We start from the raw sequence: 22,902 nt of genomic DNA, 5'->3' as shown, positions 1-22,902 counted from the left end.
CCTTACGGGAGAGCCGTCCTAGCCTGAGCCGTGCTAGTAGAGTAGTTAGCCCTCAAGGTTTAAAATCCTGAGGTCAGGGGTTAGAGTCCTGGTGTCGTTGGTTATTTTGGTTTGGAACAGGGTCAATTGTGTGACTTTGTAAGCCTAGCCAGAGTCAAGCCAGTTCTAAATGAGTGCCTGGAAAAATCTAGGGGAAAAAACACAGGAAGCGTCGGATGGTCTGTCCCCAACCACGCATTGCACTCCCGGCCGAAGGCATTGAATCAGGATATCGGTACCTGCGCAACGTAAACCATTGGTCAGCAGGTAAGATCCCCTCATTTGAACGACTCTTGGATCACAGTGTACAACTCGGGAAAATCTATTATATATTAATACTTTTTACTTATACTCAGAGGCTCCATTTGGGCCAAATCTTGGGGTGGGCATGGGGCATTTGACAGAAATTGAGACTTTTATTATGAATCTAACCTACTTTCAAAGTTTACAATGATAAATAGCAAATAGCGTAATTACTCCAAGGGTCGTCAGGTAATTACGCTCTTTGGCTAATAGGCGTGCACAATTAGTTCAAATCATTTGAACAGAATGGATTATGTTGGACATAATGGATAATTATGGCCGGAAAAGGGCCCTTTGCGGTAGAAGCTTGGGCCCCCTGGAAAATCTTGGGTGGGCATTTGCCCCCCCCCCCCAAATGGCGCCTCTGCTTATACTTATCTACGGAAACAAACAAGAAACTAACATGGAATACCTTATATTTAAATACGGAACTAAGAACAGCTATATTTGCATTGACCTCTTCTTCATTTGTATTATTTTACCTCTTCTTCATTTGTATTATTTGACCTCTTCTTGATTTGTATTATTTGACCTCTTCTTCGTTTGTATTATTTGACCTATTCTTCAAAGTTGGTGGGGGCGCTTCGCGCCCCCCCCCAAGCCCCCCCGCGCGCGTAAGTCGTTACGCGCCATATTAGTTACGCGCCATTGTAGTTGTGTCCCTATGTCCCACCTGTGAATATAGATATATATATATATATATATATATATATATCTATATATATATATATATGTTTTTAACTACGTAAAACTTGCGAATATACAACATTCTTTGCTGTCCCATTGTCTGTGCATATAAATAGATTTTCAGGTCGTCATTTGTGTCCCGGTGTTCCAGTCTGTGATTTCTCTTTGAGTGTCCCGGGCGTCATTTATATTCCTTGTGTCCCGGTGTCCCGGTCGTCATTTATATCCCCCTGTGCTCCCCGGCGTCCCCATTGTAGTTGTGTCCCTGTGTCCCGGTCGTCATTTATATTCCCTGTGTCCCGGTCGTCATTTGTATCCCGGTGTCCCGGTCTGTATATACATTCGTTTTTTAGTTTTGTTTTTCTCCTTTATTTTTTTCCTTTTTTCTTTTTTATCTTTTTTAGTTTATTTAGATTTTTAAATTTTTTAGTTTTTTTATTAGTTTTTAGTTTTTTTGTAGTTTTTACCATTTTTTTAGTTTTTTTAGTTTTTTTTTTTACTTATGTCCTGGTCGTCATTTATACTCCCTGTGTCCCGGTCGTCATTTGTATCTCGGTGCTTTGTTGATTGCTAATTTATATTATATTTATATTTATATTTTTTATATTTGTTAATATTTTTTTAGTTTTCTTTTTCTCTTATTTTTCAGTTTTTTCCTTTTTTTTAGTTTTTTCTTTTTTAGTTTTTAGTTTTTTTTTGTTTTTTACCTTTTTTTAGTTTTTTTAGTTTTTTTAGTTTTTTAGCTTTTTTAGTTTTTTTATTAGTTTTTAGTTTTTTTTTAGTTTTTGCCTTTTTTTAGTTTTTTACCTTTTTTTAGTTTTTTTTAGTTTTTTAGCTTTTTTAGTTTTTTTTCTTTTTAGTTTTTTTGTAGTTTTTACCTTTTTTAGTTTTTTTCTTCTTTTGTATTAGTGTGAAATAATTCAGACGTCATATGCGGACAAACACGACGTCACTCGACAGACAGACAGACAGACATAAACCACAAACAACTTATTTTTATATATATTTATTCATATTTTTTTAGTTTTCTTTTTCTCTTTTATTTTTCAGTTTTTTCCTTTTTTTTAGTTTTTTTCTTTTTTAGTTTTTAGTTTTTTTAGTTTTTTACCTTTTTTTAGTTTTTTTAGTTTTTATTTTTTTTGTAGTTTTTGCCTTTTTTTATTTTTTTCAGTTTTTTTTTAGTTATTAGATTTTTACCTTTTTTTAGTTTTTTTTAGTTTTTTAGCTTTTTTAGTTTTTTTTTCTTTTTAGTTTTTTTGTAGTTTTTACCTTTTTTAGTTTTTTTCTTCTTTTGTATTAGTGTGAAATAATTCAGACGTCATATGCGGACAAACACGACGTCACACCTGATCCACAGATCCACAGATCCACACACAGACAACTTATTTATATATATATATATATATATATATATATATATATATATATATATACTAGCTGTTGGGGTGGCGCTTCGCGCCACCCCAACACCTAGTTGGTGGGGGCGCTTCGCGCCCCCCCCCAAGCCCCCCCGCGCGCGTAAGTCGTTACGCGCCATATTAGTTACGCGCCATTGTAGTTGTGTCCCTGTGTCCCACCTGTGAATATAGATATATATATATATATATTTATATACATATATTTTTAGCTACGTAAAATTTGCGAATATACAACATTCTTGGCTGTCCCATTGTCTGTGTATATAAATAGATTGTCAGGTTTACCGACTCTTGAACATGAAACATATAATTGTCTATGGGAAAAATAATCTGTATTCAGATCTATACCTCATTATTCTAATGATTGCCCTTGAGCTTTGTTGATGGTGATTGCTAATCGAACATTCCCTGTGTCCCCGTCGTCATTTATATATAACCCTGTATCCCCCGGCGTCCCCGTTGTTGTTGTTTCCCTGCGTCCCGGTGTCCCAGTCTGTAATTTCTCTTTGAGTGTCCCGGTCGTCATTTATATTCCCTGTGTATTGGTGTCCCGGTCGTCAGTTTTGTCCCGGTCGTCATTTGTGTTCCGGTGTCCCGGTCTGTAATTTCTCTTTGAGTGTCCTGGTCGTCATTTATATCCCCTGTGTCCCGGTCGTCATTTGTGTCCCGGTGCTTTGTTAATGGTGATTGCTAATCGAACATTCCCTGTGTCCCGGTCGCTTTCTCTTTGAGTGTCCTGGTCGTCATTTATATTCCCTATGTCCCGGTCGTCATTTGCGTCCCGATGTCCCGGTCTGTAATTTCGTCAGTCGACAAACATGACGTCAGTCGACACACAAACATGACGTCACTCGACACACAGACACACAGACAACTTATTTTTATATATATAGATATATATATATATATATTTAACTACGTAAAACTTGCGAATATACAACATTCTTTGCTGTCCTATTGTCTGTCCATATAAATAGATTGTCAGGTTTACCAACTCTTGAACATGCAACATAATAATTGTCCATGGGAAAACAATCCGTATTCATATCTATACCGCATTTTTCTAACGATTGCCCTTGAGCTTTGTTGATGGTGATTGCTAATCGAACATTCCCTCTGTCCCCGTCGTCATTTGTATATCCCCCTGTGCCCCCGGCGTCCCCGTTGTAGTTGTGTCCCTGTGTCCAGGTCGTCATTTATATTCCCTATGTCCCGGTCGTCATTTGTGTCCCGGTATCCCAGTCTGTAATTTCTATTTGAGTGTCCCGGTCGTCATTTATATAGATATATAGATACAGTTTCATTTCAGTTTTTTTTTATTTAGTTTTTTCTTTTCTTTGTTTTTTTCTTTTTTAGTTTTTCTTTTTTAAGTTTCTTCTTTTTATTGATTTGTTTTCTTCAATTTGTCAATGTTCATTCTAACATTGACGCTTGGGAAAATCTTTACGTGCCAAGCAAGCTAAAGCTCCAACAATTTATAATAAACCTCAAAATTTCGGGTATCTGTTTTAAGGTTTTTGAATTACCTTAATCTTTTGTCAAAATATATTGAAATATTTGTGCAATTCCCAGTTTTTTTTAGTTTTTTCTTTTTTAGTTGTTTAGCTTTTTTTAGTTTTTTTTCTTTTTAGTTTTTTACCTTTTGATTTTTTTATTTTTTTTACATTTTTTCCTTTTAAGCTTTTTTTTAATTTTTTTTATTTTTTAGTTTTTTTTAGTTTTTTCGTTTTAGTTTTTTTTTTATTTTTTTTACCATTTTTCTTTTTTCAGTTTTCTTTTTCTTCTTTATTTTTCAGACGTCATATGTAAACCCTCAATACAAAAATACATACAACTTATTTTTATATATAGATAAGATATAATCTGGCGTAACAGACATAGTGTAACAGACATAAAAGACAGACAACTTATTTTTATATATATAGATTTTTTTATATATAGATACAGTTTCTTCTTTAGTTTTTTTTTCTTTTTTAGCCTTTTTCTTTTTTTTAGTTTCTTCTTTTTCTTGATTTGTTTTCTTCAATTTGTCAATGTTCATTCTAACATTGACACTTGGAAAAATCTTTACGTGCCAAGCATGCTAAAGCTCCAACAATTTATATTAAACCTCAAAATTTGGGGTATCTGTTTTAAGGTTTTCGAATTACTTTAATCTATTGTCAAAATATATTGAAATATTTGCGCAATGCCTAGTTTTTTTTAGTTTTTTCTCTTTTTAATTGAAATATTTGCGCAATGCCTAGTTTTTTTTTAGTTTTTTCTCTTTTTAGTTTTTTAGCTTTTTTTAGTTTTTTTCAGTTTTTTATCTTTTTTATTTTTTTACGTTTTTAGGTTTTTTCTTTTTTTAATTTTTTTTAATTTTTAATTTTTTTTAGTTTTTTCTTTTTAGTTTTTTTAGTTTTTTACCATTTTTCTTTTTTCGAATTACTTTAATCTATTGTCTTAAAATATTTCGAAATATTTATGCAATTTCCAGTTTTTACATTCTAGTTTGTTTTCTTTTATATATATAGAAGATATAATCTGGCGTAACGGACAGACAACTTATTTTTATATATATAGATATATATATATATATATATATATATATATATATATATATATATATATATATCCTCTGGATTATTTCATCACTAGCTGTTGGGATGGCGCTTCGTGCCACCCCAAAACCTAGTTGGTGGGGCGCTTCGCGCCCCCAAGTCCCCCGCGCGCGTAAGTCCTTACGCGCCATATTAGTTACGCGCCATTGTAGTTGTGTCCCTGTGTCCCACCTGTGAATAGAGATAGATTTATATATATATATATATATATATATATATATATATATATATATATATATATATATATATATATATATATATATATATATATATATATATATATATATATATATATATATATATATATATATATATATATATATATATATATATATATATATATATATATATATATATATATATATGTTTTTAACTACGTAAAACATGCGAATATACAACATTCTTCCTGTCCCATTGTCTATGCATATAAATAGATTGTCAGGTTTACTGACTCTTGAACATGCAACATATAATTGTCCATGGGAAAAACAATCCGTATTCAGATCTATACCTCATTATTCTAATGATGTCTCCCTGTGTCCCGGTCGTCATTTATATTCCCTGTGTCCCGGTCGTCATTTGTGTCCCGGTGTCCCAATCTGTAATTTCTATTCGAACAATTTCTGTGTCCCGGTCGTCATTTATATATCCCGCCTGTGCCCCCGGCGTCCCGTTGTAGTTGTGTCCCTGTGTCCCGGTCGTCATTTATATTCCCTGTGTCCCGGTCGTGATTTGTGTCTGGGTGTCCCAGTCCGTAATTTCTCTTTGAGGTTCCCGGTCGTCATTTATATTCCCTGTGTCCCGGTCGTCATTTGTGTCCCGCTGTCCCGGTATGTAATTTCATCAGTTGACAAACATGACGTCAGTCGACAAACAACTTCATGACGCATACAGCTCAATCCTTAAAATGACGTCAGTCGACAAACATGACGTCAGTCGACACACAAACATGACGTCACTCGACACACACACACAGACAACTTATTTTTATATATATAGATAGATAGATATACCAATTCGAAAACGAATGTATTCAAGCCGAAGTAGCTGAGTTGGTAAAGCGTTATGTTCCAGGTTCTAGGTCCGAGAGGTTCCAGGTTCGAACCTTGGCTTTAGCATTAATACTAAAAAAAACTAAAAAAGGTTAAAAACTACAAAAAAAACTAAAAAGAAAATATTAAAAAAAAACTACAAAAATTAAGAAACTAAAAAACTAAAAAAAACTAAAAAAAGGTAAAAAACTAAAAACTAAAAAAATGTAAAAACTAAAAAAAAACTAAAAAGGAAAAAAACAAATAAAAACTAATAAAAACTAAAAAACTAAAAACTGAAAAAGAAAAAAAAAAGAAAAAAAGGAAAGAAACTGAAAAATAAAGGAGAAAAAGAAAACTAAAAAAAAATAAAAAAATAAAAAAAAAATAAAAAAGGTAAATGTATTCAAGCCGAAGTAGCTGAGTTGGTAAAGCGTTATGTTCCAGGTTCTAGGTCCGAGAACTAAAAAGAAAAAAGAAAAAAACTAAAAATACTAAAAAAAAGGTAAAAACCAAAAAAAACTAAAAAGAATAAAAAGGAAAAAAACAAAAATTTATTTCATCATATACCAATTCAAAAACGAATGTATATACAGACCGGGACACCAGGATACAAATGACGACCGGGACACCGGGACACAGAAAATATAAATGAGGACCGGGACACTCAAAGAGAAATTACAGACTGGGACACCGGGACACAAATGACGACTGGGACACAGGGAATATAATTTTTATGGGGCGCATAGGTGGGACACAGGGACACAACTACAATGGCACGTAACTAATATGGCGCGTAACGACTTACGCGCGCGGGGGGCTTGGGGGGCGCGAAGTACCCCCACCAACTAGGTGTTGGGGTGGCGCGAAGCGCCACCCCTACAGCTTGTATATATATATATATATATATATATATATATATATATATATATATATATATATATATATATATATATATATATATATATGTATATGAAATATGTATGTGTTCGATTGTCGAAACGAGATGGTCCAAGTCGCCGACAATGACGCCTGACGAAATCTATCTCTGGATCGACTTTTCTCATTCTGGCAAATACTTTTGCACTGTTGATAAAATCGCTCATTTCAACCTCCGATATTCATAAAATTTCTTCATAGCTTCAAGCAGATCGATTGCGTTGATGATGTCGATCTCTTCTTTCTCAAGGTTTTCTGTTGCTATTCTGATCTTATACATGATCATTTTTATTTGTTCATAAACACGAGCCAAGTGATAAATTTGAAGTTTAGAATCCTTTTCAGAAGGCCACTAGCTTGTGCCTTCATCTTCGAATCGATGTTCTTTATCTGTTTTGTTTCGTAAATGGCTGAAACCATTACTTCAAACAAAGTAACTACTGCTTGTATGGTTTCAGCCATTGCAGTTCACCGAGTTTGTGATAGATTTAGGAGGTTAAGGCTGTTTTCAGTAGATGCTTTGTAGATGAAAATAAAAACACGTATATGTCGTCAAGAATGTTGAAAAGCTTGACTATCAAAAGAGATGAATTGCAACTATTTTCTATAGCAATGTTTGGTCTGTGGGCCGGTTTTGTCATTATCATCGTTAACATCTAATAGTCTCATCCTAGGTGTCTCTTCGAACTGATATTATGGATAACGACCACAAGTTTATCAGATGCTGAAGCATCAGATATCGTATTCCTCATCACAGAATAAAATTCTGAATCCAAGAATTCGTCACAGATCATCTCCCTGACTTCTGCTGAAAGAAAGTCAATAAATTCTTAGGCTCATTTGTATGGTCTATACTGGATATCAAGAGCTGTAATTCGCTGAAGTCGGACGATTTGAACAAAGCTGCCGTTTTAATCTTCAGTTCTCTGAATCAGTTATGAATTCAGTTCTTAATGCCTGTCTCTCTAGGGTCCTTGCCACGTCAAAAAATTAACAATTTTTCTGTTTGTCTCTTTACCTTTTGCTTTTTACAAAACCTTGGTTTGAATGCTTTTAACAAGTAGGAAATCCACACGACTGCTATTATTGGCGAAGTCACAAAAATTGGACGAAGCTACTTTGTGTGACTTTGAGGGAAATTGACTTGCCAGTTTCCTTTTTTTCGCCATTTCTTTGGTATTCATTTTGTGATATTGGCGCAGACTGTCTTCCATCCAACCTTTTTCGTATTGTTCGCGTCTGGGACCAGTAGAAAAAAGGAACCACACAAAGCAAAAGTCAGCATCTTTCTCGATATTGTATTCAAAGGATTGGTAATCCTCATACCATCTTGGATAAGAACACCTGTTTCATTTTTTATGTTAAAGGATCAACTGGGGATACATTCAGTTTTTGGTTGATTAGGACCACAAGAAATAAAGTACACCCTAAGGTTTTCGCTAAAGATTGGCTTCCTTATTCCTTGCCCTTTGTGAACTGTAAATTCAAAATCTTCACTATGACTTTCAAAAAGAACTCCACTAATTGTTGAAATATTAAGAAGTTCTTCAGTGCAGTCTATTTTTAACTCTTTATATAGCTCAAAAAAAGGAGATGACATAGATTGTATTTTCACTATGATAGCTCTTGCATTCAACGTAATTTTTTTTTTTTTTTACAGTTTTGACATTGTCATTGGAACCAGAAAATAACGATATAATGTATTCCATCTTGGTAACACATGTGAAAAATACCTTGTTGGGTCTTTGATCGGAAACCTCTTGCCCTAAATTTTACTCCTACTCATCATTTTGTCTCGATCGATTGCGTAGCATCAAAATTATCGTAAAGAGCCGGAGGTACGAATTTGGAATAATTTCTTTTCTAATTACTGTTCTTTATAATTTTTAATATTCCTTATTACTTTCTTCTTAGGCAAATTTGAATTACCTATCCCAGCGTCTTCAATAACAATCTTTTCCTGGGGAAAAAATTCTGGGTACAGAATTTTGGGCTCAAAAACTGACGTAAAGTATACCGTGACCATAGAAAGACCTACAAATTACTTCAGTGGAGGGTATTATGCATGGATAGTTTACGTTTAGACAATACAATTCATGTGAAGAAAAGATAAAAAATAAATAAAAAACGGAATAAAGATTTTAAAAAATAAAAGGATTGAAATCACGTCTTTTAGGAGATGTTTTATTTCCTCTTGATTTATGAAGTCATGAGATATGTTAATAGGGTAATGAGGATTTCGCTTTGGCGGATTGGCTGATAAGTAACCGTAATTGGCAGACAAGTGTCATAAGCAGGGTTGCCAATAGCAATTTAGCCAAATCTTGCTTGTCCTTTCAAGCGCTACATCTGTTCAACCTCGTAATGTAATCGATTTTTTGTTCACTGTCCTGTATACACTTGCCTTCAAAGGGTCTTGTGGGGCTCCTTTTCTTTAAATTCTTATTATTTTTCCACTGCATTTAGAAATGTCTTGACTTCTTTTCCACTCATAGTCAAAGTTTAACCGACACTCCATGCACGAAACCTTGTCTCTTACTTTTAGCTTGTTCATATTACCTTGTCAGGCTTCAGTTGAACTTTCCCAAACTACTGAACCATCCAACAGAAATACATTATATGCGAGCACAAACAGATTTTGAAGACGAGTTTCTAGGCTATCAGTCCAGTCCCTTTAAACCTGGCTCAATTTAAATGAGCCTGTTTAAATCCAAAATTATCACAAATAAGAATTATACGATAAAATAAAACGACTCTATTCTATTTACACACAAATTCGGTTTTTTATATCTACAAATGAAGCTACGCAGTGCTAGAATTAACCATTTCTCTGCCTAAAAGTCTGAAAATCCCGAAGTCCTTTCAGGGGAAGGAAAATACAACGTAGACTGTCTCTCTGACTGAATTGAGCACCTCGGAACTGGGTAAGGCCATAAAATCCGACTTAATGATTTCACACAAAGTATTGGCTAGATCTGAACGACCGGACATAAACAAATCATACGCGAACATAAGCATTTTTTCATGTGCTACCAGTGAAGTCCCTTTAAACTGGGTTTAATATGAACGACTCTATTTAAAAATGAAATTAAACGATGAAATAAAGCGACTCTGTTCTATTTACATGCAAAATCGGTTTTTGGTATCTACGACTGAAGCTGAGTCAAAATGAGCCATTTCTTTACCGATAAGTTTGAAAATGCAAAAGTTTTTTCACGAGAAGGAAATGAGAATTGAGCACCTGGGACCTCAATAACGTCAAAATAAACGACTCATACGACTTCGCAAAAACCAGGGGGTAAATCACCTCCCCCTCATCCCCTTTTAGCCACCCCTGTTGGTCAGCTTTGCTTTTTTTACGGAAGTGATAGTCCGTTAGAAAGCACTATCTGAAAGACCCTTTCAAACAGTTCACACAGAAAGTAGTTACGAAGTAAAACCATATATATTTAATAAGGTAACTAAATAATCTATTCCAAGAGATCACATAGAAATATAAAATGGCTAACTTCGTTTTTTGGTATACCCTTCAAAATCTTCCAAAAGAACAGCTCCTCCAAGCCCTTCAAACAATTTCATGAAAGCCTTGAAGGGAATGATCCTGAAAAGAAAGATGTTATATTACAACTAGAGCCTGTGTTACATGCGTCACTAGAAAGTGAGTTTTGATTAGAACTTTTTTGAGTTCCCTTATTTTAAATATTGTAATGAGAGTTAAAGACATTTGAAAAATTTAAACATCAAACCTATCGATGGATTCGGTTAGACACACCGTGTGCCGAATATACGACGGATCTTTTGTGTTTAAGAGTAAGAAGCCTCAGGCATCAAGGTCCTTCCGTTTTCAAGGTTCTAGCCCATTGCTTCCGAAGAACTGACTCGGCCACGTAGAATCAGAAATGGACTTCAATAGTTTTTCAAACCACATTGGCCTGTACAACAAAACTAGAGAAACAAAGATCGAAGATGGGCCCTTTTAAGGCCAACACAAATAATGGACAGCAAGGATTTAACATACTAGAAGAAAACGGACGGACAATACTGAAAAAAATGTATATTGTTTCAAGCTTCCCTTATAGCGCTGAAGACGGGAGACCGAAACATTTATTTTATTCGTCCAGTATCTTCGTTGGCCTTAAAAAAGCTCATTCTCCGTTTCTATTTGTTTAATTTTGTTTTTGAGTCGAACCTCAAGTCCTAGACGGTATAATCCAGGCATCAAGGCCAAAAGTCAAGCTGACCCTAATCTTTAAGAGAACCCTAATCTGTTATAAATGTAATGTGGCTCTTTATGTCATTCTTTTGTTTCCTAGGGTCCTTTGGATATTAAGGTCCAATCAGTCATTTGGTCCTAGGGTTCATATTAAAGGATATTTACCAAGAACCTGTCATTTTTGGAAACAGGAGCTTCACCATAACTCTTTACGTTAGAAATTGTAGTACTTATTCTTAGAAATTAACAATAAAAAAAATTAGGCGTGTTCTTCATGGACATGGTAACACGAGACAGAAAACAATCATCACTTACAATGTAGACTACCATGACTTTTAACAATTTCTCCGGGAACATTAAAAAAAAAAAAGAGATATGGACACTTTACCAACCAAAAAGGGATAGCGACATAGAAAGACCTACAAATTACTTCAGTACAAGGTATTGTGTACGGATAATTTAGGTTTAGGCAATACAATTCATGTGAAGGAACGATAAACAAAAATAAACAAAAAAAAAAACGGAATAAAGATTTTAAGAAATAAAAATAATTGGGATTGCATCTTTCAGAACATGAGTTTTTTCTCTTGATTGCTGATAAGTAACCGTAATTGGCAGACAAGTGTCATAATGAGGGTTGACAATAGCAATTTACTACAAATATTTGAAAGAAATGTAAATATTGAAAATAATTCTAGGAGGTAAGTTATTTTTTCTTATTCATGCAGACACGAGGTATTTTCAGAGGGTAAGGAGATTTTCGTATTGGCTGATAAGTAGCCCTACTTTGTAGACAAGTGCCATAATTAGGATCGCCAATAGTACTTTACCACCATTTTAAGTGATTTGTTTTTCTGTTTGTTTTTTTTTCCTGCAGGGGGAAAAAAACATCAAAAAAATAATAAAAAATAATAAGAATCGAAAATATATGAATGAAAGAAATACAAATATTTGAGAGAAATGTAAAGATTGAAAAAATATCTTTAAGAGGTAAGTCAAATTGTCTTAATTTATGCAGATATGAGATATTTCAAGAGGGTAGCGAGATTTTCCTTTTGAGGGATATTTGACTAGGATTAGAAACCCTTCTGTGCAGCAGTGTCATGCTCAGGGTTGCCAACACTAATGTATCTCCATTTTAGTGATTTGTTTCTCTATGTTTTTCTGCAATGGAAAAAGACAACGAAAAACTATTAAAAAATTTAAAAAATTGGAATACAAAATTTGAAAGAAATGTGAAGATCTAAAAATATTCCAAAAGGTGAGTTATGTTTCCTTAAGATTGAAAGAAATAAATGATAATAAAATACACAAAATGGAAAACTACCCAATAAAGGAATATCACACACGAGACATGCTTGTCATGCATAAGTAAAGTATACTTGCACTATAAGCCCCAAAAAGCAACACACAAGGACCCTTGGGGAAACATAGTCCCTTTTCGTACCTTTGGGTTGCCCTAGTCACCCTTTAAGGGTACTTTTCGTCCACGGAACTCATCCATGGAGGCAGTTATACCTGTTACATGAAGAACTGCGTACACAGCTTTCCAATTCAGCATTCTGTATAAATAACTTATCATTATTAGTTTGTATGTATATATGAATTTTTTGAAGCGAAAGGCAAATTTTGTAATTTGCCTACTTGCAAAAAAAAAATTCTTATAATGCTTTAATACAACTTGCAATTTTTTTTAATTTTATATCCAATTCCTGTATTAGAATGGGTTCATTATAGTGACGAAATGGAACTGCAGGAGGATAGCGAAACATAAATATGATTTCAAAATAATAGTATTAAGACGTTCCACTTCCTAAAATCTCAAAATGGGTTTCTAGGTCTTTTTTTTTGTGAGATTCAACTATCTTCACCGATTAGTTGGACTTCGTTGAACTGAATCTTAGGTGAACTTGGTTGATTTTTCACTTTTCTGTTAAAAATTTTAACTTTTTTTTATATTTTTTTCTACAACTCATACATAAAAAGGCAGAGAGGTTTAAAAATTATCTATTTATATTATAAATAGACGATCAATAATTCGATAAATATAGATAAATAGATATAAAATACATATATTTATATTATCATAGAAATTGTCTACGTTAACGTCGCAACTGCACAACAGAAGCTAAAAATTGACCTGGCAAGAAATGGACTTAGAAAGCCTAAATCAACAATAAAACATTCCGAAGCATCATCATAGCCTTTGTATCTTCTGCCAAAAATAACATACATATTTTTCATCTTTTCTTATTTAAAAAAAAGCCTTCACTCTGATTGGTCACTCTGACTGGTCAACATATTGATCTTTACTCTGATTGGTCAAACATAAATTTACGCTTGAAAGTTGAACACTGCTTAACTCAAAAAATTTAAAATCGGATATATTATCAGTACCGCAATCACATGTAATTTTGATTTTATAATGCTGGCAGCAATAATTGCTTGTAGGACAGAAACCAGATAAAAAAGAAAGAAATAAACCATATCATTTCCCATTCAATACTCTTTCAAAATACAATAATCACTGGCATCATAACTGCCAATCTGTTACAAGTACCAGATTACAATGTTACTATAATGCGGCTCGGGTATAAAAAATCCCAAATATAAGGTAAAGTTTGATCTGCTCTTTTTTTTTAATTATATACCTTTTCCTCTAAAGTCTCATTTTCCAAATGTAACTACATAAGATCCAATTAATTAGTTTGTACAAGTGCTGATAAATGCTCCAATTGCATCAGTAAGAAGAGACATCAGTAAGAAGACAATCCATTTCCCAGAAGATTTGTCCGAGATTCATTAGGGGAAAGCGAAAACCTCACTGGGGAGACAAAAGTAATGTAAAAAGTCTTACAAGGCCTTTTGGAGGAAATATTATTTAGTTTTCCACGATGTAAGAAACATAAAGCTGTTGCTCCCTTTCGGCAAACAACTTTAGACATTTTTTCGGACAAAAGTTTTTCAATATTTTTTATGTTTTGAATTACAAAACAAGTTTTTTCGACTGGAAGTAAAGAGCAATATTAAAACTCAGAACGACCAGAAATTTTTCCGTATATGAAGGGGTTGCTCCCCTCAGCAACACCTTGCTCTTCATGCTAAAGTTTTTAGCAGTATTAAAAATATTTCAATTCTAATTAGACGGCCCTTGTGTTTCAGGTGTCGTTCTGAAAAAAATGGGACCAACAGTTGAACTTTGGCGTAAAGAGCAAGGTATGGAGGAGATATTAAGGCATTGAGAGGTCTCGTTTGATCGAAAATTAAAGCAAGTGCTCTTCTTAAGTGGCCAAAAAGATTGGAGGACAGCTAGCCCCCCTCCAACAAAATTATGATTGTTCAGCATAGTTGAAAGGTCCAATAACTTATATTTGGGGATAAAGTGACTCCCCAAAACCCCTGGGGAAACGGCTGTAAGTTACGAGATTTACCCGTTGTTCAGGTATAGTATTTGCTATTGGGAACTTTATCGACATTTCTTTTTAGGGTGAGAAGATTTTCGAGGGTGAGGATTTTCCATGGGGGAGGGAATTTTCCAGGGGTAAGCTTTTCAGGGGAAATTTTACACTGGATGAACTTAACCATGATTCCTACACGAAATTTTTCTATTTGTGTAAGCATCTTTGCCGACTAAATTTAACATGTGAAAATACTCTGGCAGAATTTTCAGCAGAGTAAAAGGTGTTTGGAAAATTTTTCCCATGGAGGGGGGTGGGTTCACAGGAGAAATTCTCCATGTGGCAATTTTCCGCGGATGCAACTTTTCACGGGGGGTGGAGATTTCCGGAAAAAATTTTCCACAGAAGGTGGATTTTCCGACAAGGTTTGAAAAACGGTTAGGAATTTAAAGTCCTTTTCAAATGAAAGTATGCAAAGGAGAACTTTTCAAGTGAAATCGTCCGCGAGAAATTTTCCCGGAAGATGTTCATCGAAGATGGAATTGTCCGGAGGGATTTTCCAAAACAGGGGGTGGTATTTTACATGGGAGAACTTTACTCTGAGGAATTTTCTGTGGGGAGAGGGAATAATCCATCGAAAGGAGCTGGATTTCCCGACATTATTTGAAAAACGAGCTGGAACCAATTAAAACAATAAGCTTTATCAACTGAAAGTAGAAAGCAATATTAGAAATTAAAAGGGATATAAAATAAATTTTAAAATTGATATTAAAAAAATTGATAATTTGGTTAAGAATCACCCAAAAATTCAGTAAAATTTATCTCCCCCCCCCTCGAAAAATGTCTGCGTATAAGCCTGGGCTTGAAAGCGGGATTTTTGTCAGGCAAGTATTATATTAATTTGAATACTGAAGAACTAAGCACTTTTCGCAAATCTTGACTTCTATGAGGAGGAAAAAACCCAAAACTCCCATTTCACACCACTTTCCGATAGTAACTCCTTTCCAGGCCAAGCAACAGTTTTTACAGACTGGGATACAGTTTTTCACGGTTTCGGAACTTATTTGCAGTCTCAAAGTTTTCAAGTATACCTGAAATAGGTAGTAGCAAATACATTACAAATAAATCACACAAATGAGAAATAGTAGTAAATATATCACTTACGTTTTTAAGGCAGCTAGTACTGCGCATGATCCGGGAATGATGACCATCTCTTTGTTAGTTAAAATACCGTTGATAGTCTCGGCAGCGACCTGCTCTGGTTCTAATATCGGTAGAATTCTAAAGAAAGGCATGGAAATTATATGATTTTTAAGTTAATAGCAACAATGTAACTTTAAAATTTAAACATTTGAATCCTAACCTTGTTTACTGTTTAACAAAACACTGTAGCCTACCCCTTTTACTGAAGGTCTGGGGCAGGGATGTCAATTGAGAAAATTCATTTCTGTAGGTCTCGATACAACAAGTAGATTACAATTTTTAGAAGTTAGCCGTAGCTATAGATGGTGCTGTTTGATCGTACTGGAGCTCTGCCTTTTATCAGCAGATGGTCTATTGTCTTTGTCCTTTTCTAGGAAAGTTCATGTACAAGTCTATGTAGGTATACTGACGCTGAAGTGTAGCAACAGGTTTACGTAAGTTTGTGAAAATAGGGTCCCTATGGTGAGTCCCTATGTGATTAGGCAAAACAATTAGGTGTAGTTGGGGATGTAGAAATAAATTTAGTAGAGGAACACATACAATTTTAATAAACAGTTCAGCAATTATGAAGTACGGGACTTATTTTACAAGAAAATCAATAATCTAGCGTCAGGAGCGGATGTTAATTTGGTCAATTATTGGAGCCCTTGTGACATAGCTTCCCCCCCTCCAAGATTTTACTCTAGCTATCCTTATAAACGTTATTTATCGTATAAGAAAAATATTCGACTGCAACCGAAAATTTAATTAATCGTTATATCTTTTTTCTGTTTTTTTTTTCTAAAAAAATCGCATGAATAGTGAAAACCGCTGAAACTGAAGAAAAACCCCTCAAAGCAAAACTCAATCACCGTTTTGATCAACATCCCCTCTAAAACCATGAAAAACCTAGCTAAACCATGAAAATACCAGACGTATATGATCATTTAACATCTAAAGATTCAGTTCCTATCATATCCTAGACTAATTATAGAACCTTTTTTAGGGCCTGAAAAATTTAATAGAAGCGAAAAACTAAATAAATTGAGAGAAATAAAAGCTTTTGAAATTTTCTTTTAAGCTGGCGAGGAATTTCTTAGGGATAGACTATCTTTCTTGTCCTATCTATATTCATAAAATGAAGATCTGCTTTTAGCCAACTATTTATCAATTTTGAGGAAAGGTTTTTGGACTAAGAATGAAGGAGGGGTTTCTTTCTCCCCACTTTCGTATAATTAATATACAATTACAATTAAATAATTAATATATAATATATATTCGCGAATAATACCTGGAAGTTGCATAGCTGATAATCATTGTGAGCAATTGCAAACTAATAGGTACTGGCCCATATGATGACGGTAAACTGGAACATCGTTATGAATTTAAACAGAATCTTAGATGGCGTTGATTTTTTTGCGATCAGCTTAGCCTTAAGTTTTATTATGTCAAACTACACCATAGTCATACCTGTCAATAACAGGCTAAGACTGATGAATGACAGGCTTTAATGACGTCAATGTCAAACTTGTATTACAAAATTCGAAATTCAAAATTGTAAGAAATTTGTTTGAAAAGCTAGTGCCAAATAAATATTGTTTCAAACTCTTCTTTACTATCCTTCTTCTTTTTAAAGGGGATAAAAGGTAAAGGTAAAGGATACGTCATTAGACTTTACAGTCCGTACCGGCGGTGCTGTTCTCCGTTTCTTGGCCCTTCAGCCAGGAAGTGCAATGGGGGGTTGGGGGCCAGCCATCCTGTGCTTTCGCACACCCTTCCTGTTTACCTTCCCCAGATTTCTCTAGGTTTTAAAGATTTTAAAGGGGATGGGGGCTCAAAATTGAAACACAGGTCACGCAGACTGTTTCTAAGCAACAATAAAACCTGCAGTTCCTCTCGTACTTCACAAGATTACTATAGCAACGGCATTGAACGTCTGTAGGGTAAAACAAACCTGTCTCGCGACTGTCTAAACCCAGCTCACGTTCCCTGTAGGAGAGAATATTATATGTTTTTACGGGAGAGGAAGAGGGATAAAACATTATTGTGATTATACAAAATAAAAATATTGAGACTTCAGGAGTTATTTCAATCTAGGTGCAGTCTTGGCGCGTTTTATGTATTTGTGGTGACAACTCATGCATTCTTGTACATTTTGTAATTCTGGGCGTTAATTTCTTTTTTATAAGTGTAGGATTTAATTATCAGCAGGGGAAATCCCCTGGTATCGCTGGTTATTTGGTTTGAAATAATAGTGTGACTCTGTAAGCTCATCAAGACTCAACCCAGCTCTAAATGGGTGCCTGGAGATATCTGAGGGGAAAACACGGAAAGCATCGGATGATTTTCCCCCGGACACGCATTGCGCTCCCTCAGCATGCAAAAAAGTTTTTCTTTTCTTTTAAAAAAAAGTTTTTTTTTATTTTGAGCTTCGTTTTGTCTCAATCCTTTTGCTTCACTTGGTGCAGTCTTGGTGATTCTTAAAATTCTCGGTCACAATTCCTCAAATTCAGATCACATTTAAATAATCTTGTGTCATTCTTGGTTCCAAACTGTGGAATATCAGGTCCACAGAAAAGTGACAAAACCATTTTGTCACTTTCTTTTTGTCGCACTGACAATTACATTTTTGACAACGTCGGTGATATTATGCGTAATCTCGGCTCCTTTTTGTCCAATTTTGACCTTAAAGGGGTGCCATATTCATTGTTCTATAGGAATCTTGTAATTCAACTCTAAATTTGAAACATAATAAGAGTAGAGCAAACACTTACTTGGAAGAAGCCCCTTCGAATAGAGGCGTCTTCACATAATAAGGACATACGACTGTAGTTTTTATATTATTCTTCCCAGCTACCTGTAAGAATATAAAGTGTACATACAAAAATATAAAACCTAAAAAAGAAAACTAGAAAGAAAAACAAAACTAAAATAAAATGAAATATGAAATGAAATAATTTAAAATGAAAAACGTTAGTTACTAATAGAGAAGCTTACTACAAAATAGAAGAGAAAAGAACTATGGAAATTAGTCTCATGAGTTTTATTGCGGCTAATAATTACATTGTCTTCATCATGTTGTTTGCCAATAGTTTTCCAAGGCCCCCAGAAGAATCTTATCAGAGGGGGGGGGAGAAGATATTGGTAGAAAAACTTTTTCGTTTTACCATGAGTGGTGCATTTTTTTCAAATTGTTACACAAATTTCCACTTTATATTCATTTATTGTTTTCCAAAGGTTAGAAGATTCCCTGGCTCCCCCCTCCTTCTGGGAGCTCGTCCAGCATTAAATAGGCTATGCACTTCACTGTAAATAACCTATAATGCTACCTTTATGCCTTGCAAATAGCAAGTTAAGTCAAGTAGATGGCTCTGGTTAATATAGGGAATTAGAAAGATTTTCAATAGGTTTCATGAACTAATTAAAAAGGGACTTCATTAAGAAATGTATTTAGAAATATGGGTCAATACATAAAACATTCGAACTGACATGGGGACAAAGTGTACACACGACTCGATTCCTTTTTATTCTCTTTATAAATATTAATTCCAAAAACTTTTTTTCACAAGACAAGTTTTTCAAAGAAAAGTAAAGAGCTTCATTAAGCAAATAATTAGCAAAAAAAAGTCAATAATTTTCCAAACGTAAAAATAACGCCAATCAATATCAATAAATAAATGAAACTCAAAATGAACAGAAATTACAATAAATAGCCGAATCAAACTCAAAACGAGCAAAAATTAACATAAGTAGAAAACTTTTTCAATAATTTTTAATTTTGACACAAACAGTATTATTGATTTAATTTTATAGTTTCTGAAGTTAACCTAAAAAACAAAACTCAATATCATTCCTAAAAGATTCTATCTATACTCTGTCACAACATGGAAAAACTTAAAATCTTTCTATTTATTTAAATTGTAAGTGCAAAAGTAGTGATAGTAGTATCCCCAAAAGTTTCAACTTAATACCTCCATTCGTTCTCGATATATTACTGAGGTGTCTTATTGCCAACCATTTAATACAATGTCTTTTTATTTATTGTTAAAGAAAAATTTAGTTTTAAAGCATATCGGGCCAACTGCATGATTGTGAAGGGTTGACATGCCTAATATCCCTAAAACATAATTGCTGTTCCGTTCTACTATGCTGATCATAATGGCAGTCTCAAAATTTTGACTGAATGCGTTTGCAAAATGAAAGGGCTTGAGAAAAGGGCTGTTTACCCTCCAATCTCTTGCTATTCTTAAAAAAGGCAACAGACACTCATGCTGTAATTTGAGTGCCAGGCGGAGGACCCCCCTTCGTATGTCTAGTAAATATATTTTAAACAAGTGAAAACATTTTAAATATGTTTTGTTTTCAATAAAGTACAAATTATGTTCTGGTCTTGAAAGAGACTGGGGCTTGTCAGCCCTACATATGTTAATTTTTGCACGTTTTGAGTTTGACTCGGTTATTTGTTGTATGATTTAAATCAACAAAATACGTTAAAAAGTTTTAATTTTTTAAACTTTAATAAATTACAAATTATTAAAACTTTAAGGAATAAATATCAGTATATGTATACTAAACTGAAAATCCACAGCCATTTTTTTCAGTAAAGCGCAAATTATATTCCATTCTTGAAAAGATATGGGAGTTGTCAAAGACAGAATTTCCAGACCCTCTAACTATGCTGAACAAAATGGTTATCTCAAAATTGTGATTAAATGTGTTTTTGGAACTGATAGGCGTGGAAAGGGGGGGGGAGGGGGGTTCGTCCTCCGATCACTTTTGACTAATAAAAAGGGCACTATCCCTTTCCATATATATTCGAATGAGCTTTTTTCGAAATTTCTACGACAACAAATGGCAATTTCAAAATTTCTATCAACATTTGAAGTTTCGAAGTTTTCCAAGTTTCTACAACATTTCCTTCGATACGAAGTGCCCGAATTATTATTATTGGTCCATACATTTTTATATAATCGGAATGCAATTTTTATAACAACATTTATATGAAATGTAAATTTTAAATTGTATTTACTTTGTAAACATACAAAATACAAGTGAATTATTAGTTCATACATTTTTAAAAATTGTAAAACAAATTTTACAATAACAGTTTTGTAATAACATAAATTATAAATTTTATTTATTTTGTAAATATACAAAATACGAGTGAATTAGTAGTCCATACATTTTAATAAATTGTACCGTAAATTTTTATAACAACATTTTTGTAAAATAAAAATGACAAATTATATTTTCTTTGTAAATATACAAAATACAAGTGAAATATTAGCCCATATATTTTTATAAAGTGTAAAGCAATTTTTACAATAACATTTTTTGTAAAATATAAATTATAAGTTGTATTTACTTTGTAAATATACAAAACAAAAGTGAAGTAGTAGACCATACATTTTTATAAATTGTAATGTAAATTTTTATAATGATATTTTTCTAAAATATAAATTACAAATTGTATTTACTTTGTAAATATACAAAATTCAACTAAAGTATTTTCAAAATAATATACATATTGGCCACACGGTTAAAGTAGGTCTACACCAACGACTGTTCACGTAAATATATGCTTAATTTTATCGCAAGTCTCAAATGATTTGATTTATTCTAGTTTCCGTGGCTTTTTATCTGAAATCCATATTTGATCTCAAATTCTACGTCAATAAAAAGATTATCAATAGATAACAAATAAAAGATAAAGACTTAATTCAACATTGCTTATCATAAACTAATAAATACACAGAAAATATTCCCACTCAAAACTAGCATAAACAAGAAATTTCTCTATTTTGCTTAAATACAAGAGGAACAGCTAGAAAAATTGTATGCAAAAGTAGTAACAAGAAGCTAAAAAAATTTAAAATAATAATTTCGCTTTGATAGCCGGATATCACGTTGCGTGATAAAAAAAAAAAAAAAAATGGAAGCCATGCCTTGATGCGAGACCAAATTTCGGGTCGATTTTGTTTCGTTGAAAAAAATCGTTTTTCGGGTGAAAAATTGTTCTTAAAATAAACAAAAGCTTCTTGTTTCTGCGTTGTAAATGTATTTTGACATTCTTTTTTTTTCATTCATAATCGGAAAAGCCTTTGTAACCTAGGAAGAATTCAAGGAATTTGCCTTTCATCAGTTAGAATTAACAAAGTAACGTCCCTGGCCGTTTTGCTTGACAAAATCTCACCCTTATCGTATGGTCAGACGACGCGTTTTCCAACAAGGAAATAGCCGTGTTTTTTTAATTCGAACATATTTTAGGTCAGTTTTTAAAATAGGACTCGTGTCTAGATTAATACTAATTTTGAAATTTTTTAAGGCTGACTTATAAGTTTGAGATATTTTCCCAGTATGTTAAAAATTAGAAATGAAACATTCGTAGAATTACTAGCTCACTTAAGATACTCCTTGATAGCTTGGCCTAGCAAATTGCTTTTATTGAGTGTCCATATTTTAGGAATTTGTTTTAGGAATGTTTTAGGAATAAATCCGCCACCTTTTCTGTGAAAAAGCCAGCCTATCATCTATACATATACGTTTTCAAGACGCTGGAAGAAAACACAACGTCCCTCTAGCTCTTTACATTATCGTGTTACCGTTGCTATTATTAATTGAATCAGAGAAAAAAAGAACCGGCCTTTAAATGATGGTTAAGACCTTAAAACCTTTTGACAAGCATCGAGGACACATTCCCTCACAGCTATCCACCCACTGTATCTAGATTACACAATCAGTCCAGATAAAATCCACCCAAACGTTGGGAGGTTAAACTCTCCCCACCCTCTGTCTAGATACGAAGGACCTCACATGAATTATTTAAATGTCCGGACCTAAAAATGCACTTTTCAGGGCACTTCGCCCCCCCCCCCAAAAAAAAAACTCACAGATCTCTAACTTGATAGTTATGAAATATATTTATGAATATTAATATTGCTACACGTAAACTACGAAAAAAGTAAATGCAGGAACAATCAAATTTGTAGCCATTTGTACGGCGCTTAAAATGTCAGATTAGAACATTAGACTAAGGCCCATTCACACCGAAGTTTAACTAGTGCCATAAGTTACATAACGCTGATTTTA

General features: G+C 33.7%; 1 protein-coding gene across 3 annotated transcripts in view; it reads right to left on the bottom strand.

Moving 5' to 3' along the window:
• Window positions 1-10,446: 10,446 nt before the first annotated feature.
• Window positions 10,447-22,902, bottom strand: part of LOC136041243 (short-chain dehydrogenase/reductase family 16C member 6-like) — a 63,939-nt gene continuing 51,483 nt past the window's right edge. For 2 of the 3 annotated variants that reach the window (XM_065725849.1, XM_065725848.1), the window contains exons 5-8: window positions 18,588-18,670; window positions 15,796-15,912; window positions 12,681-12,795; window positions 10,447-10,621 (exon numbers count right to left, since the gene is read on the bottom strand). In XM_065725849.1, the coding sequence (XP_065581921.1) occupies window positions 12,693-12,795; window positions 15,796-15,912; window positions 18,588-18,670 (303 nt within the window). In that variant the 3' untranslated portion in view covers window positions 10,447-10,621; window positions 12,681-12,692. The remainder of the gene's footprint in view (window positions 10,622-12,680; window positions 12,796-15,795; window positions 15,913-18,587; window positions 18,671-22,902) is intronic. The other variant, XM_065725851.1, reaches the window with a different exon arrangement.

The sequence above is a fragment of the Artemia franciscana genome, unplaced genomic scaffold (genome assembly GCF_032884065.1).
Source record: "Artemia franciscana unplaced genomic scaffold, ASM3288406v1 PGA_scaffold_1180, whole genome shotgun sequence".
NCBI lineage: Eukaryota > Metazoa > Arthropoda > Branchiopoda > Anostraca > Artemiidae > Artemia > Artemia franciscana.
Note: the sequence above shows the minus strand (reverse complement) of the source record. Positions and strands in the feature narration are given on the sequence as shown.